The following is a 17,848-nucleotide window of genomic DNA, read 5'->3' as shown; positions in this document are numbered from 1 at the left end:
ACAACCAGTAACAGACCCAGTAACACAACCAGTAACAGACCCAGTAACACAACCAGTAACACAACCAGTAACAGACCCAGTAACACAAACCAGTAACACAACCAGTAACAGACCCAGTAACACACCCAGTAACAGACCCAGTAACACAACCAGTAACACAACCAGTAACAGACCCAGTAACACAACCAGTAACAGACCCAGTAACAGACCCAGTAACACACCCAGTAACACACCCAGTAACACAACCAGTAACACAACCAGTAACAGACCCAGTAACACAACCAGTAACAGACCCAGTAACAGACCCAGTAACACACCCAGTAACACACCCAGTAACAGACCCAGTAACACACCCAGTAACACAACCAGTAACACACCCAGTAACAGACCCAGTAACACAACCAGTAACACACCCAGTAACAGACCCAGTAACACAACCAGTAACAGACCCAGTAACAGACCCAGTAGACAGACCCAGTACACACCCAGTAACAGACCCAGTAACACAACCAGTAACAGACCCAGGCACAGACCCAGTAACACACCCAGTAACAGACCCAGGCACAGACCCAGGCAAAGACCCAGTAACACACCCAGTAACAGACCCAGTAACACAACCAGTAACAGACCCAGTAACACAACCAGTAACAGACTCAGGCACAGACCAGTAACACACCCATTAACACACCCAGTAACAGACCCAGTAACACAACCAGTAACAGACCCAGTATCACACCCAGTAACACACCCAGTAACACACCCAATACACACCCAGGCACAGACTCAGTAACAGACCCAGGCACAGACCCAGTAACAGACGCAGTAACAGACCCAGTAACCAAGGACAGACCACCTAAGGGTGTACTGACAAGGAATCTCATAATTTCTGCTCCTCTGGCTGAAATGATTGTCCTACTGAATGAACGTAGGATATTAAAACGGCAGGTAGAATATTCATTGTGATACAGTGAATTCTACCTGTTTAACGGTCACTGGCTGAATGTAGTGAAATCTGGCTATTGTTGCCAGCAAGGGTAGAAAGTTATCAGTTTAGAGAGAAGATACTGAACGTGTTATCACTGTAGAGAGAAGATTTTGAAGATACTAAACGAGTTGAACTAGGCATAATTTAAATCAAGGGCCTCATTAGCATATTCAACAATGGTGGAATTAAACAGCCTTCAAAAATCGTTCAAGTCAACAGCTTATGTTGTGGGCATCACTCTTCGTCATGGGTTTCTCTCGTAAACGGTACATGGAAACAGTAATTAACGGTATTCTTTGCTCTCGCGTTGATAAAGCTCACTAGTCCAGGTGGAGGCTCCATCTTCCTGTAGCTACACCACCCAAGGCACTGGTCCAGATGGCAGGCCACGAACCAGGTCTGGTTGCTGACATAATGGGGTTTAAACAGCCCTCTCCAGGGGTATGATCCCTCATCCTAAACCAGCTTACATGACTTGAGCTTAGACGCTCCCCTGTGCCATGAACACAGGGCTAGAACGCACTGACGGCCTCCTGTTAATTTATCATGCTGACACAGGATCACTGACCCCAAGCTAAACGTTTATCATTATATTATGTGGGAGATGGCATGGATCTGACCTCAGGTTAGTGTAAACACTGTGGTAGAACGTTGTATTGTTGCAGGAACATCAGAGACCACAAGCTCTTTAGATCACCGTGTGGATCAGAGACCAGACCGGGCAGTCTGGATAACAGCGCTGATGACAGAAGATAAAGTTGTCTGCTTGGAGGAAATCTAGTCATGTGTCTATGGACTCAGAACAAAACTGAGCAGTTGTGAGAAGGAGACTGGGTTGTCCTACCCTGTCCTGTCCATCAGACAATTGTCTCCCTGTCCAGTCTTCAACCCACAGCTTCGGAAGTGGACACAATGTAAAATGACACATGGCCGGCCGCCAGACCCGCCTCCCATTCGTCAGTAGGCTGAACGGCGGTCCTGCCATCCGTCCAATAACAATTCAGCTTTAATGCCGGACCACATTCTTCTGGGTTTATCAGTCCGATGGCCCGTCTTTGTGCAACAGAACCCCCCTTTGGCACTCCGACAGATCACCGAAGGAGGAAAATGTCTTCTGATATCTTCACACACTCAAGAAAATGACAGATCTAGAATTGCCGAAAAAATGTCACTGTTCAACCGGTTACAAATCACAGAGTGTGTGGACACAGGTGCAGTTTAACGTGTGGAGTTTCTGAACAGACGCCTGACAGGATGGACCCCCCGAACACACACCCATAAATGGGCCGGGTCTAACCCAGAGCACCGGCCCCTCTGTGCCACTAGACTGCAGAGGAAGTAATAATAACCAATGTTACTTATTTATACGCAATATAATTAAATACAAATATATAAATAATATTTATATACATATTAATATTACTACTTCCAGAGGCTTTGATAGGTCTCTTAGCATCTCGATGACCGTGGATGGCTTCAGAGGACGAGCTGCTACACCAGACATCGTTACTACAGCAGTGTGTATATATGAAGGGGAGCACATATGTATTTTCCAGACAGCGACATGACAATTTTATATTCCCTGCTGCATTGGTAACTATGTATTTCCCAGGAAATACATTACTGGGGAGTTAATTGCTTTCTTGGAAAAGTATAAATATATCGTTCATCCACATGAACCATATCATATATCTGTTAACATGCTTTATTGTCTAAGATGCACAACATGTTTGATATACAGCGAACCAGAAGTAACAACACAGAACCCTGTAACAAAACCTATTAGGGTTGTACCCTAGTGGACACACACACACACACACACACACACACACACACACACACACGCACATGTAAATGCAAATGCACACACACAAATGAGTGGACAATCTGGGCAGAGGGTTTTATACAGCAGACATACGGTAGGACTCTCAGACGTTCTTCTTAACATCAGTGGCTAATGGCTTTACCATCTGAGGGTCCCAGAATAACTGGATCCAAACTGAAGTGCAGTGTCATCATTGTGATGTCTTTACTCCTGTCTCTCTGTCCTAGCTCAGCAATAAAGGACAACAGTGTCCACTCAGCACAGGAAGGGACGGACCCAAAATAACAGTCACAACTTTTGACTGGTCCAGTGCACGTCATCTCAGTTCCACCTCCGCTCAGACCAAGAACGAGGGACTGACACAAGCACCCAGTGCCAAAGGACAAAAGGGATAGAAAAGAGGGAGAGAAAGAGAGAGAGAAAGTGGGTAAAGGGTCTAACAGAAGAGAGTGTGACAGAGAGGTGCGACTGCTGTCTCTGGTTGGTCTGCAGACCCTACCAGACGGCCGTCTGGGAGAAAACAGCTCCGTGTGTGGTTTATTTTATTTTTAGAAAGCGCTAGTGCTCGGTGTCGTCACTAGAATACGACTCCTCAGACAGACGGTTCGGAATTAGAGACGGAATTTAATTAACGGCACACTTTGGAAATGGGGCCGTGTGCTTCACCGTTTCCACACACGACATGTTTGGGCCCGAGGCACGAGGAGTCTCTGATGGAGGATCGTTCATGTGATGGTGACAGAGTGTTACGGACGCTTGCACCAGAACACTCACCATTTACACACACCACGTACACACACCACATAGACCCACCACGTACACACACCACATAGACCCATCACGTACACACACAACATAGACCCACCACATACACACACCACATAGACCCACCACATAGACCCACCACGTACACACACCACATAGACCCATCACGTACACACACAACATAGACCCACCACATACACACACCACATAGACCCACCACATGCACACTCCATATAGACCCACCACATACACACACCACGTACACACACCACATAGACCCACCACGTACACACACCACATAGACCCATCACGTACACACACCACACAGACCCACCACATACACACACCACATAGACCCACCACATACACACTCCACATAGACCCACCACGTACACACACCACACAGACCCACCACATACACACACCACATAGACCCACCACATACACACTCCACATAGACCCACCACGTACACACACCACATAGACCCACCACATACACACACCACATAGACCCAACACATACACACACCACACAGACCCACCACGTACACACACCACATACACACACCACATACACACACCACATAGACCCACCACATAGACCCACCACATACACACACCACATAGACCCATCACGTACACACACCACATAGACCCACCACGTACACACACCACATACACACACCACATAGACCCACCACATACACACATCACACAGACCCACCACGTACACACACCACACAGACCCACCACGTACACACTCCACATACACACACCACACAGACCCACCACGTACACACACCACATACACACACCACACAGACCCACCACATACACGCACCACATAGATCCACCATGTACATGTACACCCATCATTGATTACTCTCATACTGCAGATTCTTGATATACAAACACTGGACTACAATTACACAAAAGCTGCATGGAATGCTGGGAAACGTGTTTCTGTTACAGGAGCATCCGGTGAGTGAGCTGGACTCACCCGCACCTGGATAATGTCCTCACTGGTACCTAGTCAGCCCTGACTCCTGACCTCTGACCTCTGGGAAGGGCTTGAGAGAGAGAGAGCACCTTCACACACTCCACAAACTCCCTTCACACAAACTTCTCTTTCTGATGGTGCAATACAGCATAAAATATTATCACGTCAGTCCAAAGCTCCCCCTTATTGTCCAGGTAAGCAATAAACGTAGTGGCATAATCAAGCTGGATTTATTTCCAGTATATTCAATATTACTGATGAATTTGTTTGGTGTGTAGAAGGTCTTTGTGTGGATGTTTCCTGTGAAGATGAAACAACCATTGCAGATGTGAGAGCTGTCTGACAGTCCAGGTCAGATCTACAGATGAGTCCTGAAACATCCCAGTTTTGATAACATATATGGAACATGCCGGAAATATATGTGCTCTAGATGCATTAATGAACCTCATATGAACACTGGATATTTCTGCGGGGGGGGGGGGGGGGGGTTGAACCTCCGACTAACACCTGCCCCGTTTTCCACTGGTGATAGAGAGAAGATAATAACTAGGTCAATGAGATTCTTCTCTTCTAAAACCGGCTACAGCAACAGAGCGAGTGAGTGTGTGTGTGTGTGTGTGTGTGTGTGTGTGTGGTAATGAGAGTAGGGGGATAGGGGGAGTTAATGTCTCTCTTATACTGCACTGGAAGTCTGAAGTCTGATCTAACATCTGTGTGGAAGGTCTCTCAACCTGCGAGCTACACTGCACAAACTACAAGACAATGGCAGCTCTGACGAGCGGTGAGGGCGAGAGGAGAAGGGAATTGTGGGTAAGTTAAGCCTGCTGCCAAAGGCCCCCCGCCCGCACCTGCGTTTGGACAGGAAACCGTGTTGGCGTGGTGAATGAATCGCCCTGTTGAGTATCAGACTGCGTGTGAACACACGGACACGCGGGGTACCAATACGTCAGCCCAGTGCAGCCACCGCACCCCCAGCGCAGAGACACACGACGTCTACGCTCTGTTCACCTCCATAACCGACGCCATACGAGTGCCAGCGAGACAAATCACGTCTCTCTCACGTCTTCTCCTCTTCCTCCTCTTCCTCCTGAACGCTGCATTTGCCAAGAAGGTTTCGTAACAGTTTGTTCTGTTGAATTATTGCTGATCTGAATGCCAAACCTACAGCTAGAAGCACAGAAAACCCACTCAGCCACTGTTCCCAGTACAGACGTAGCAGCACAGTCAGCCAGGAAACCCACTCAGCCACTGTTCCCAGTACAGACGTAGAAGCACAGTCAGCCAGGAAACCCACTCAGCCACTGTTCCCAGTACAGGCGGGACCGGGCCTAGAGCTCCAGTAGCACCATATAACACTGGACCTTACACAGCACGCAGAAGATCCGTGAATAGCATTACATAAGGCCTTACAATTTCACACTGGCAGTTCATCAGTTTATCCCAGGTTCATGTTTTTGACCTTGGCGCTATAGTCCCATTACAGGGTTTGTGCGGACAGGAGATCCCCCCCCCCCCCCCCCCCCCAACACACACACACACACACACACACACACACACACACAACACACACACACACACACACACACACACCACACACACACACACACACACAGACACACACACACACACTGCAGGCTCCATGGTCCTGCTCCCCACCACACACACACCCTCAGTCGCCCCATCAGCTAACCACCCGCCCCTCCGTGGGCTGAATCAGGGGTAATTGAGAAGTGAACCTCACACCTCTGCACCACGGCCGTCCCACAACACTGGGGCTCCGGTCCTGAAATGGCCGACACCTTCAGGGACTACGTATATTTTAGTACGGACATATAGTGCTGGGGTGTGGATACTGGCAGGAACACAGTTTGCGCTGAATTGCATATCGCAGTCTTCTGTAACATCTGCACTGCACAGCCCAATATTGTCCATATTATAGATATATTATTATATATTTTATATTACGTAATGTACAAACAATACAACACACAACAATCCTCTACCATACGTTTACAACAAATACGTTTCCCTCATTGTGAACAACAATCTCACGCAATCTTCATCCTTCGCTTACGCAAACGTAATCCACACACAGGAAACACTCCGATCCACTTTCACAGAGCGGAGCAGATAACCCGATATGTGGCTGCAGTGAACCGATTTCGTCTGCTCCTCGCTCTGGGGTTTCGAGGACCCTGCCAGCCCTGCTTCTCCACATTCCAACCAGTTTGGGAAGCTTCCACCATGAGAACCAGCCTGGTCTCCACCGCCAGGCCGCACAGGTGAGCTTACACACCCCTTAACACGCCAGCAGGAATGACGGGGACTAATGACAGAGCCGTTTGTGGGTTTGACGCGCCTCTGCCAATGTCGGTCCTGATGTGTGTGGAAGTCAGGGCGTCAGTAACCCGGGGTGTTCCCTGGTGTCAGTAACCCCGGGTGTTCCCTGGTGTCAGTAACCCCGGGTGTTCCCTGGAGTCAGTAATCCCGGGTGTTCCCTGGAGTCAGTAACCCTTGGTGTTCCCTGGTGTCAGTAACCCCGGGTGTTCCCTGGCGTCAGTAAACCTTGGTGTTCCCTGGTGTCAGTAACCCCAGGTGTTCCCTGGAGTCAGTAATCCCGGGTGTTCCCTGGAGTCAGTAACCCTTGGTGTTCCCTGGTGTCAGTAACCCCGGGTGTTCCCTGGAGTCAGTAATCCCGGGTGTTCCCTGGAGTCAGTAACCCTTGGTGTTTCCCTGGTGTCAGTAATCCCGGGTGTTCCCTGGTGTCAGTAATCCCGGGTGTTCCCTGGTGTCAGTAACCCCGGGTGTTCCCTGGTGTCAGTAACCCTTGGTGTTCCCTGGTGTCAGTAACCCCGGGTGTTCCCTGGCGTCAGTAACCTCGGGTGTTCCCTGGAGTCACTGTGTTGGAATTAGCCTTCCAGATCACGTTCTACTATCATGTGACTCACTTCCTCCCAGACAATACAGATACTTGAGCAGTTGGTATTTAGTGCTCTGGGTGTTAATCCAGCACTGGTCTGTCTGTGGAGATGACAGGCATCAGACCCACTCCCCTCATTATGATGGGGAGAACTGGTTCTACTGGTTCTGGAAGGGGGGTAACGATATACTTGATCAAAACACAGAGGACACAGTGTGTGTGTGTGTGTGTGTGTGTGTGTGTGTCTGTAAAATGTAATGGTGCACTATAGCACAACTCTACTATAGCACAGCCTACTATATCACAACTCTACTATAGCACAACTCTACTATAGCACAACTCTACTATATCACAACTCTACTATAGCACAACTCTACTATATCACAACTCTACTATAGCACAACTCTACTATAGCACAACTCTACTATAGCACAGCCTACTATATCACAACACTACTATATCACAACTCTACTATAACACAACACTACTGTAGCACAACCAGCTATATCACAACTCTACTATAGCACAACTCTACTATAGCACAACCAGCTATATCACAACTCTACTATAGCACAAACTCTACTATAGCACAACTCTACTATAGCACAACCAGCTATATCACAACTCTACTATAGCACAACACTACTATATCACAACTCTACTATAACACAACACTACTGTAGCACAACCAGCTATATCACAACTCTACTATAACACAACACTACTATAGCACAACACTACTATAACACAACACTACTATAACACAACACTACTATAGCACAACACTACTATAGCTCTCTATCACACAAACACAAAAATACACCAAAAGGTTAATTCACACGTACACACATTTGCGCACAAACACCTTACAGACATTACTACCCTCACTACACACCACATTTAAAGCTCATCACATCTCTATAAAGGTTACACATCTAACAAATCTTAACAGCGATTTACTCCTAAAATGAATGAATATCAGTTCCACTCGGCTGGTATATTGTTAAGTACAGTGGTAGCTGTACAATGCTTTGGTATCCATAAGCACAAATGGGACATCCTTAACCATTCAAGGTTCAGTGGTACTATGGGAAACAAGTAAAACCCTTTAAAAGATCACTGAGATAATCAAGGAAGAGTTTCATGGTGGTCGGACTGACTGTTACAACCTCAACACGATTTTTGTGTTTCGTAATGTCAGACTAGTGCCTGGCGTTGCAGCAGAGGGCTTGTCAAAGCGACTCAACCTGAAAATGACACACTCTCCTCCAGAACCAATCACACGACAGCATGGAAGCACACTCTCCTCCACAACCAATCACACGACAGCATGGAAGCACACTCTCCTCCACAACCAATCACACGACCGCATGGAAGAGAAGACGACCATGGCAGCACTGGATGAAGGAGTATACGTGTGTGGACTTACTGGAAAACCTGAACAGCACTTTTAAAACAGATAAGATCTGCTCAAACTGCGTTACCTGTTCTGTTGTTAAATAGACCCTTCAGCTTTACAGGACGTCCTGTGACATTCAAAATCAAATCTGCAGGATTTATCTTCATCTTCTCATGTCTTATTTTGATTAAGTGGATTTTTCTCCTTCGGTGATCTGTCAGAGTGCTAAAGGGGGGATCTGTTTCACAAAGACGGGCCATCAGACTGATGAACCCAGAATGATGTGAAATAAAAAAACACCTTATATTCCCTTTACACACAGACAGACTATGTAGGACATGCGATCAACAGATGAGGAGAAGGATATTTATTTATTTATTTATTTGCCTTTATTTAACCAGGTTAGTCCCTTGAGATACAAGATCCCTTTTACAAGAGAGACCTGGCCAAGAGAGACCGAGCAGCAGCACAAATTACAACATTCAAGATACATTCAAAATCTCACATAAAATTTATTAAAACACGCACAGATGATCTGGACCTGACTGATTTTATCAGAGTCTTAAATCTGTTCAAAGAAACAAGGTCCTTGATTTTTATATCAGCCTGTAACCGGTTCCATGTGTACGGAGCAAGCAAAACTAAAAGCAGTCATGTGGATGAAACTAACCTGGGCCAAAATATTTACAGTGGGGAAAAAAGCTCTAGACACAGTACTCACTCTAGACACACTGTTCACTCTAGACACAGTAATCACTCCAAACACAGTGCTCACTCCAAACACAGTGCTCACTCCAAACACAGTGCTCACTCCAGACACAGTGCTCACTCCAGACACTGTGATCACTCCAGACACAGTGATCACTCCAGACACAGTGATCACTCCAGACACAGTGATCACTCCAAACACAGTGATCACTCCAAACACACTGCTCACTCCAGACACAGTGCTCACTCCAAACACAGTGATCACTCCAAACACAGTGCTCACTCCAGACACAGTGATCACTCCAGACACAGTGATCACTCCAAACACGGTGATCACTCCAGACACAGTGATCACTCCAGACACGGTGATCACTCCAGACACGGTGATCACTCAAACACGGGTGATCAATCCAGACACAGTGATCACTCCAGACACAGTGATCACTCCAAACACAGTGATCACTCCAAACACAGTGATCACTCCAAACACAGTGCTCACTCCAGACACAGTGATCACTCCAGACACAGTGATCACTCCAGACACAGTGCTCACTCCAGACACAGTGATCACTCCAGACACAGTGATCACTCCAAACACAGTGATCACTCCAAACACAGTGATCACTCCAAACACAGTGATCACTCCAGACACAGTAGCCAGTGTTCCCCTCCTCCACAGTGAGTTCTGCCATGGCCTTACCCACAATGCTGTTCTTCCTGATTAGCTTAACCTCTGCTCTCCAACCTAGAAAACCTTCCGCCTCGTCCTATTACCCACGATGCACATCACCAAACCCCAACAGTGCAGAGTGACGGTGCGGGGGGTTTCTCTGCACCCACACAATGACATGTGCGTATATTATCATGATCATGCCCAGAGGGGAAGATGCACACGCTACCTTCTTATGTTCAGCACAAGCTGCAGGATTATTCCAGGCGTGCATAACGCCTGATTGATAACCTCACTGCTCTGTTTTAACACCTGGAGTTGATGAAAGGAAACCCTCACAATTTAAAGCTGGAAACGGGGTTTTCACTCCTACACCAACCACGCTCGCCTTCTTTAGGGTTTATGCTAGCTTGTTTCACACATCCCGACTGTAAGAACGATCACTGCAGGCCCTGAAGCACATCGGGATTCCTGAATTTCCGGCCTTTGAAACCTGCCCGGCACACGACATGTTCGCTCTGGCACGAATCTCCAGCCTGGATGGGTTTGGGTTAGTCTTAGGGCTGGGTTAAGATTAGAGCTGGGTTAGGGTTAGTGTTAGGGCTGGATTAGGGTTAGGGTTTAGGACTGGGGTTTAGGGTCAGGGCTGTCGTACCTCCTTGGCTCTCTCCAGCTCGTTGTGCAGGGCCTGCTTGGAGATCTCCACCTCGATGATCTTCTGGCGGAGCCTCTCGTTCTCGTCCTCCACCCGTGAACGCTTGTCCTCCACGCTCTCCAGCTCGTTGTGCAGACGCACAGACACGTCTTTGGACACCTGTGCTCGCACACACACACACACACACACACACACAGACACGTCTTTGGACACCTGCGCTCGCACACACAGTGAGTTCCTCACATGTGCCCCAGTAACACCATCCTTTCCACAACACACACACACACACACACACACACACACACAAACACACACACACACACACACACACACACACACACTCACACATGAACACACACCTCCTCCCTCACACACATACACACACACACACAAACACACACACGAACACACACACACACACACGAACACACACACACACACACACACACACACAAACACACTCACACACACTCACACATGAACACACACCTCCTCCCTCACACACACACACACACACACACCACACACTCACACACACACACACACACTCACCTTGAGGTCTTGCTGGAGCGTGCGGAGCAGCTCTCCGTCCACGTGTCCGCTCTGGGCCACACGCAGACTCTTCTGCTCGGCCTTACGCAGCCGGTACTGAAGGATCGGCAGTTCTTGTTCGCTCGGTCCAGCTCCCTACGCAGCTCCTGCAACTGGTACACCTCCTCATCCAGGTAGCTGTCCCTGATCTCCTCCATCTCAGCACGTAGCTCCTCCATCTCGTCCTGAGCCCGCCGGCACGGGTGGAGGCCAGAAACAAAGTCGGAACGTGAATTAGAGTCGGAATCAACAGAGTCAGAACCAGAAGTAATCAGAAGCCTGCCGCGTATCCGTCAGTGCCATCAGGGTCCAACTCCACATTTACAATCAGTACCAACATGAGCAGCATGGGGACCGGATACAGTTTCAGAATTTCTGTTAGAATCGAAATCAGGGTCGAAATCAGAGTCAGCAGGCGAATTAGCATCAGACAGTCAATATCAGACTGAGCGGCATCATAATCGTCGGTGTACGCGTTTGTAACATTTTAACAAATGTGATTTTACATTTATCAACGAGCCGGAGCGTAATGTAACACAAGTGAGATGACGTAGATAAACATCGTTGCAGAAATCCCACTCACGACTTTATTCCACTCCTACTGCATAACACTAGAGAAATAACCACGCTCAGTATAACTTAGATACACGTCGCAAAACAAAACAAAACAAATGAACTCTCAAGACATCTTGGGGTTCAAACAGGGCAGAATAGTGGATCTTTCAGTCTGTGTCCCATGTGATCTAAATGGCATATTACACAATTAAACGTAGATGTAAATGTAAGTGTAGACTTGTCTTTCTAGACCTGACGGGTGCATGTTTAAGTACCTGGCATGACTATCTACACCAGCGTGTCTACTGCATCATACATGACCTTCATGCGATGATGGTGGACAAATCATATGACCTCACCATGTTTTAGCAAACTGTGGATGTGAAACAACTACAGCACTCCGTTCATATTATTCACAGCTCAACAACAATTACGTCTAAAGGTGGCACATATATTATACTTTATACTTTATATAAAAGTATATATAATACTTTATATATTTTATACTGTGGCACAAATATTATAAAGATATAAGACTGAAACAGACATGGCAGTGGAGATTATTCAGGCCTACAGTCACACACACACACGAGCCTGGCGCTACAGGAGGGAGAGGCAGGTACGTCTGCTCGGCTGGTCACTGCCACGAGGTCGGGGGGGGGGGGGGGGGGGGGGGGACTGCGGGAGGCTCCCGGGGCAGAACCGTTACTCGTACGACCCGTAAAGCCGATTAAAGCAGCCCGCTAGAGAACGAACCAGAAGAGTGCGATACGCCATTTGCCGCATCCAAACACGATGTCCTGTAATGTGTAACCACGTTAGGTGAGAATGCGCAGTAGCTTCATCATTAATGTGATGATAATAATGCACAATATATGAGCGAGTACCGCCGTATTTGGTTCTCCGGTGTGACATCAATGTTTTTACTTTCGTGGCTTCCAGCTCACATCGTCTGAAAATAAATTATTTAATTTACAACCAGGTGAATGTTGTGAAATAGCGGATATCTACCGCAATCATCTCCTTGAGTAAGTCTATGTCCATTAACATTGTTATTTTCAGAAATCTCATGATTCATTCATGCAGCACCAGACCAAGATCTCAGAAGTAGGAGACATCTCGTCAGGTTCTTCTACAACATAACCAGTTGGGCAAACCAGTTTCTGAAGGTTTTGGAGAACGTCAGAAAATCATGTTTAAGAAAACTGGAAACAGAAGAAGAAGATTAAATATGATATTATGTGCGTGGTGAATGAGTGTGAAGATATGATATTATGTGCGTGTGAATGAGTGTGAAGACAATCACCAGATTTACTCTGTAAAAGCAGCAGCTCACCAGTCCAGACCTTACGCTGTAGACCTGAGCTGCGGTTCGGCGCTCACACACACGAACAGCATTAAAATATTAAATACGCCTAATAAACCCGCTGTTTTTAAGCTTTACTCACCTTGAGGTAGTCGTTTTCCGAGCGAAGTTCTTCTATCTCTCTTAACAGATCTTCCTCCAGTTCTTTGCTGGCCCCAGGTATGAATGTTCCGCTGGCGATCTTCTCAAACGCACCTGTCTCCTCCGGTCCACCTGAGCAGGTTCGACCCCGCACAGGTGAGGCCGAACACATCCCTCCTCTCACCTCCACGGCTCGGGTCCGGCCCACCGCCGACACCTGGTCCCGGTCGCTGGACCCGGACCCGGTACCGGATTCAGCATCGCTACTGGCGGCCTGAGCGAGTCTTTGTTCGTCGGAGACCGGTTCAGAGGGACAGTCGGACAAATCCGAGCTGCTGTCCGTCTGCCCGACCCGGCCGAGAGCAGCACCGGTCGGAACACGGACCGGGGACCCGTGGCTGGGCGGACCGGTGAGAGACGGGTGTCAGTCGTCCTTTCTTGCTTTTGGTGAGATGTGAGGTGGTGTCGACCAGCTTGGCCGCGGTCCTCTGCTCCAGTGCTGTATGCTGATGGACCTGACCCGCCTTCCTCGGTACGGGGGTGACTTCGCGGTACTTTGTGCCGGAGCGGGTTTGTCCTTTGCGCCCGGTAACGGTGCGCCTGGACGCGCGGCTGTGCGCGCCCACCGACACACCGGGTCGCTGCTTGGTGAATTTGGGCGATTTGGGCACGACGGCAGCGGGTTTGGTGGTCCGGGCGTGAACATCCTTCAGGATCGGTCTCGCCGGGGACGGAGCCCCGGTTTAACCTCTTCTTCTCCAACTGGTGGTTCTGCGGCTTGGTCTCGTTGCCTGAGCCATTGGTGCTTTCCATTATAGCCCGACACCGGCGAGAGGACGACGGTAGGAGAAAACCACCCCGAACCGAGCCACGCCAACCGGACGGACGGCACCAACAACGCGGTCCTCTTCCGTTTTCTCTCTCATCACTTCAGATTCACACGCGTTATTCCGCCTCTGGGTCACTTACGGTTGTGCATCGTCGTGGAACAGATAAATCACAGGACCGTCATTATAATCCAATATAGGTCCGGTGGTTCTCCGCAGCGGTTCTGAGTAGAAGATCGGTGAGCAGAGCGGCCAGTGTGAAGTCCACGGACCCTCCAACCCCTCCGAGATGTGGAATCCCCGCTCCGTGGCCTCGGTCTCCGGTCCCGGTTTATCGGTCCTGGTCCCCCGGTTCTGCAGCCGCTGCGGTCTGACGCGCGTGTCCCCGACGCCCGCGGTGCGCATGCGCGTGTTTCTCCACACCGTACACACCCGTCGTTACTGGGCACGCCTGCGCGCGCGTGTGAGGGAGAAAGACGCAATAAATCACTCTCTCTCTCTCTCTCCACACACACACACACACACACACACACACACACACACACACACACGATCTTACTTCACTCTGGAGTTCCGGAGTCAATTGAACAAATGTTTTTCTTTAGCCTAAATGTATCAGAGGAGCTGAGATTAGGTGAATGAGATTAGACCGTGAGGATTGTCCGGATTAGGGTGTAGATTAAAGGTGGAGGTGTGTGTTTTCTATGTAGCTGGTGAGTCAAGGCTGTGAACGTCATCTACATTATGAACGAGTGTGACCAAATATAACCAAAACCGTGAAGCGCGCAATTTACTGTAAAGTACATCACTGGGTTTACTGCAGTAAAGAAACAGCACAACACGCACTCAGACTGCGCAATTACGAGGAGAAACCGCTTAGATGTCCGCTGTGTAGAAACGCATCCGTTATTTATCCTGATACAGCGCGGCGTCATGCATTGCGATCCAACAGCACCATCTGGCGGCCCGAGCGAGACATTACAGTCATGAACCGAGTACAGCACACAGGGAGATACGAGAGTTACCGCTCATGAAACATGAAGTAAAAAACGTGCTCGTATATTTAATAAATATAATATTTATTTGCACGTCATTAGTTCAAGAATGCCACAAGTTATAAATACCACAAAACTGTTTAAACATGCCAAACTGTTTCAAACTCACAAAGAAAAAAAAATTAACAACTTGTACAAAGTTTTATTACCCCCGGGGTCTTTTATTACCCCGGGGGTCTTAGTGAGGGTGCATCTGTTTTTTTGCTGTGTCAGTTTCACGAGCACTAAATCGCTCCATGGGTAATGGAAGAGTTACTCTATACAAAAAAGTAATTTGTACAGGCAACAGATATTTCTGCCTGGCTAAGGAAATCACAGGATGGACGCAGCTCAGAAAGTCTCTTCTGCTGCAAAACAGATTCACCGAGCAGGTTCTCTAGTATCAGATACAGAACCACTAAACTTGAGAACCTCAAAAAAGAGCATTTATAAACAGACGTCAAACGGGAAGTTACATTACCTCCAGAAAACAGTAGAAAAAGCAAAGAAACGCTGTGATAGCTTAGTAAATCTGACAGGAGGGTTTACTACAATCCTGTGCACAACAAAAGCACTTACAAAGAAACAGAATAAGCACTTAGTGATATATAAGGGCTTCATCAAATCCAACACTGTTCGCAACACGGCAGCACGGCCTGTTGGAAAACATCAGAGATTAGTACACAGTCCGAACTGAGAGCTCTACACTTGATGAGTTTAAAAAGCCACGGTTAGAAATCATATTAATAATGGCAAAATATTCAAAAATATCCAGGCCTCAGATTGGGTGGGCGGGGCCAAGCTGGAGAAGGTGTAGATGCAACATTACGTAACCGCTACGTAAGGGGTAGATGATCACTATGGAAACAGGTGTCAGGTTGTGACGACAATGTTTAGGGCCTTAAAAATATGTTCCAGAAAAACAGGTGCAGTATTTGATGAGGTACTTGTCCATTCGTAAAGTGTTATATGAGGATATAGGCCCGTAAGTACAGTTAACTACTATATACTCAAATACTGATGTGGGTGCATATTGAATACGATCTTGCCGATGGGGGCGCTGTAGATATAAAAAATTACACTGTCATTCATTCAAAAGAACGAATCCCTTCCTCGTTCATTCAGTGGGAAGGTTCCGGATCAAAGTTGTGGGAGGGGCTCCGGTGTTCAGCGCTGAAGGTTCTGGATCAAAGTTGTGGGAGGGGCTCCGGTGTTCAGCGCTGAAGGTTCCGGATCAAAGTTGTGGGAGGGGCTCCGGTGTTCAGCGCTGAAGGTTCCGGGTTGAAGTCTCACGTTCCAGAGATCACGACAGAGCCTTTCTGTGTAGGAAAGCCGTGTTGAGTTCCACCGTGTGGTTGATCACGTGGAGAAGGGAAGAACGGCACGTGTGCCGGTCCACGCAGCGGCTGCGTGACACTCCGGATCAGCACACGTCCGACCACGTGAGCGCAGCGCAGACGGCCGAGGCCCTCCTCCGCTTCTCTTGGTTACGATAACGATAACGTTGTTGGACTGCGTAACGCACGAGGACATCGTACAGCCAGAGGACAAACACACAGCTCACGGACGGAGACTGAAGCGGATGAGACAGCGTTTGTTACATTTATGTCCCCAGGAACCAGAGGTCCAAATGCGCTGAGGCTTCTCAACTCAGGACCCGGATGAGGTCCGTTTCCACTTCGTCAGAACCAGCACCCCGGCCCAGAGCGGACCAGCATCGAAGCGACGCGCATGAGCGTCCCACTTTAGTGTGCGTGTACGCGTGTGTGTGTGTGTGTGAGATCACTCAAATGGACGTGTGGAGGGGCACACACTTCAAAGGCCGGGGAGACACCATCTGTGCTCCAAGAGACAGTGTGGAAATACTGAGACTGCTGTGTAGAAGTGTGTGTGTGTGTGTGTGGTGTCAAAAGTGAGGATGTTTCCTAGAAGGCACCCATAAGACACCCCAAATTTAGGCCTCCTGGATATGAGGTAGCAAGAGCAGGGTGTGTTTGTGTGTCTGTGTGTGTGTGTATCTATATGTGTGTGTGTGTGTGTGTGTGTGTGTGTCCTGATGGTGACATTCCCCAGAGATCAAAGCTGAGGATGGAAAGATTCTTTCAGGGGCTGGAAGAACAGAATCTTTCTGTTTGGTAGAGGCTTGTGTCACAACTCGCCCTCACGCTCCACGTCAGAGTTCACAGCCCTTCGGTGGTGGGAGGGCTTTAGTGTGGGCTCGGGCCGCCCCTCTGGTGGTCAGACGCGGTAACTGCAGACGCCGGCAGCAGATGCAGGGAGATGGCCAGGGAAGGGGCGGGGTCTCGGGGGGGGGGGGGGGGGGGGGGGGGCTATCAGCAGCAGCGCATACGAGGGGGGGGCAGCTCAGGGGGGACGTCTGGCTCGGGCTGGAGAGAGAGGATGCTGTTGGACAGGTCTCTACGGGGGACTTCAAGAGGCATCTGCAGAAACAAGGAGACATTGAGAC

The 17,848-nt window shown here is 48.5% G+C and overlaps 2 protein-coding genes across 2 annotated transcripts in view; both read right to left on the bottom strand.

The window, feature by feature from the left end:
* Positions 1–11,703, bottom strand: part of mtcl1 (microtubule crosslinking factor 1) — a 42,239-nt gene extending 30,536 nt beyond the window's left edge. The window contains 3 exon segments of the mRNA XM_076981787.1: positions 10,928–11,086; positions 11,480–11,583; positions 11,586–11,703. Of these exon segments, the coding sequence (XP_076837902.1) occupies positions 10,928–11,086; positions 11,480–11,583; positions 11,586–11,697 (375 nt within the window). The 5' untranslated portion in view covers positions 11,698–11,703.
* Positions 11,704–17,711: 6,008 nt separating this feature from the next.
* Positions 17,712–17,848, bottom strand: part of rab12 (RAB12, member RAS oncogene family) — a 4,901-nt gene continuing 4,764 nt past the window's right edge. The window contains exon 4 of the mRNA XM_076982170.1: positions 17,712–17,847. Coding sequence (XP_076838285.1) covers positions 17,715–17,847 — 133 coding nt within the window. The 3' untranslated portion in view covers positions 17,712–17,714. The remainder of the gene's footprint in view (position 17,848) is intronic.

The sequence above is a fragment of the Brachyhypopomus gauderio genome, chromosome 19 (assembly GCF_052324685.1).
Source record: "Brachyhypopomus gauderio isolate BG-103 chromosome 19, BGAUD_0.2, whole genome shotgun sequence".
Classification (NCBI taxonomy): Eukaryota; Metazoa; Chordata; class Actinopteri; order Gymnotiformes; family Hypopomidae; genus Brachyhypopomus; species Brachyhypopomus gauderio.
The sequence above is the reverse complement of the archived record's forward strand: the minus strand, read 5'-3'. Positions and strand labels throughout refer to the sequence as shown.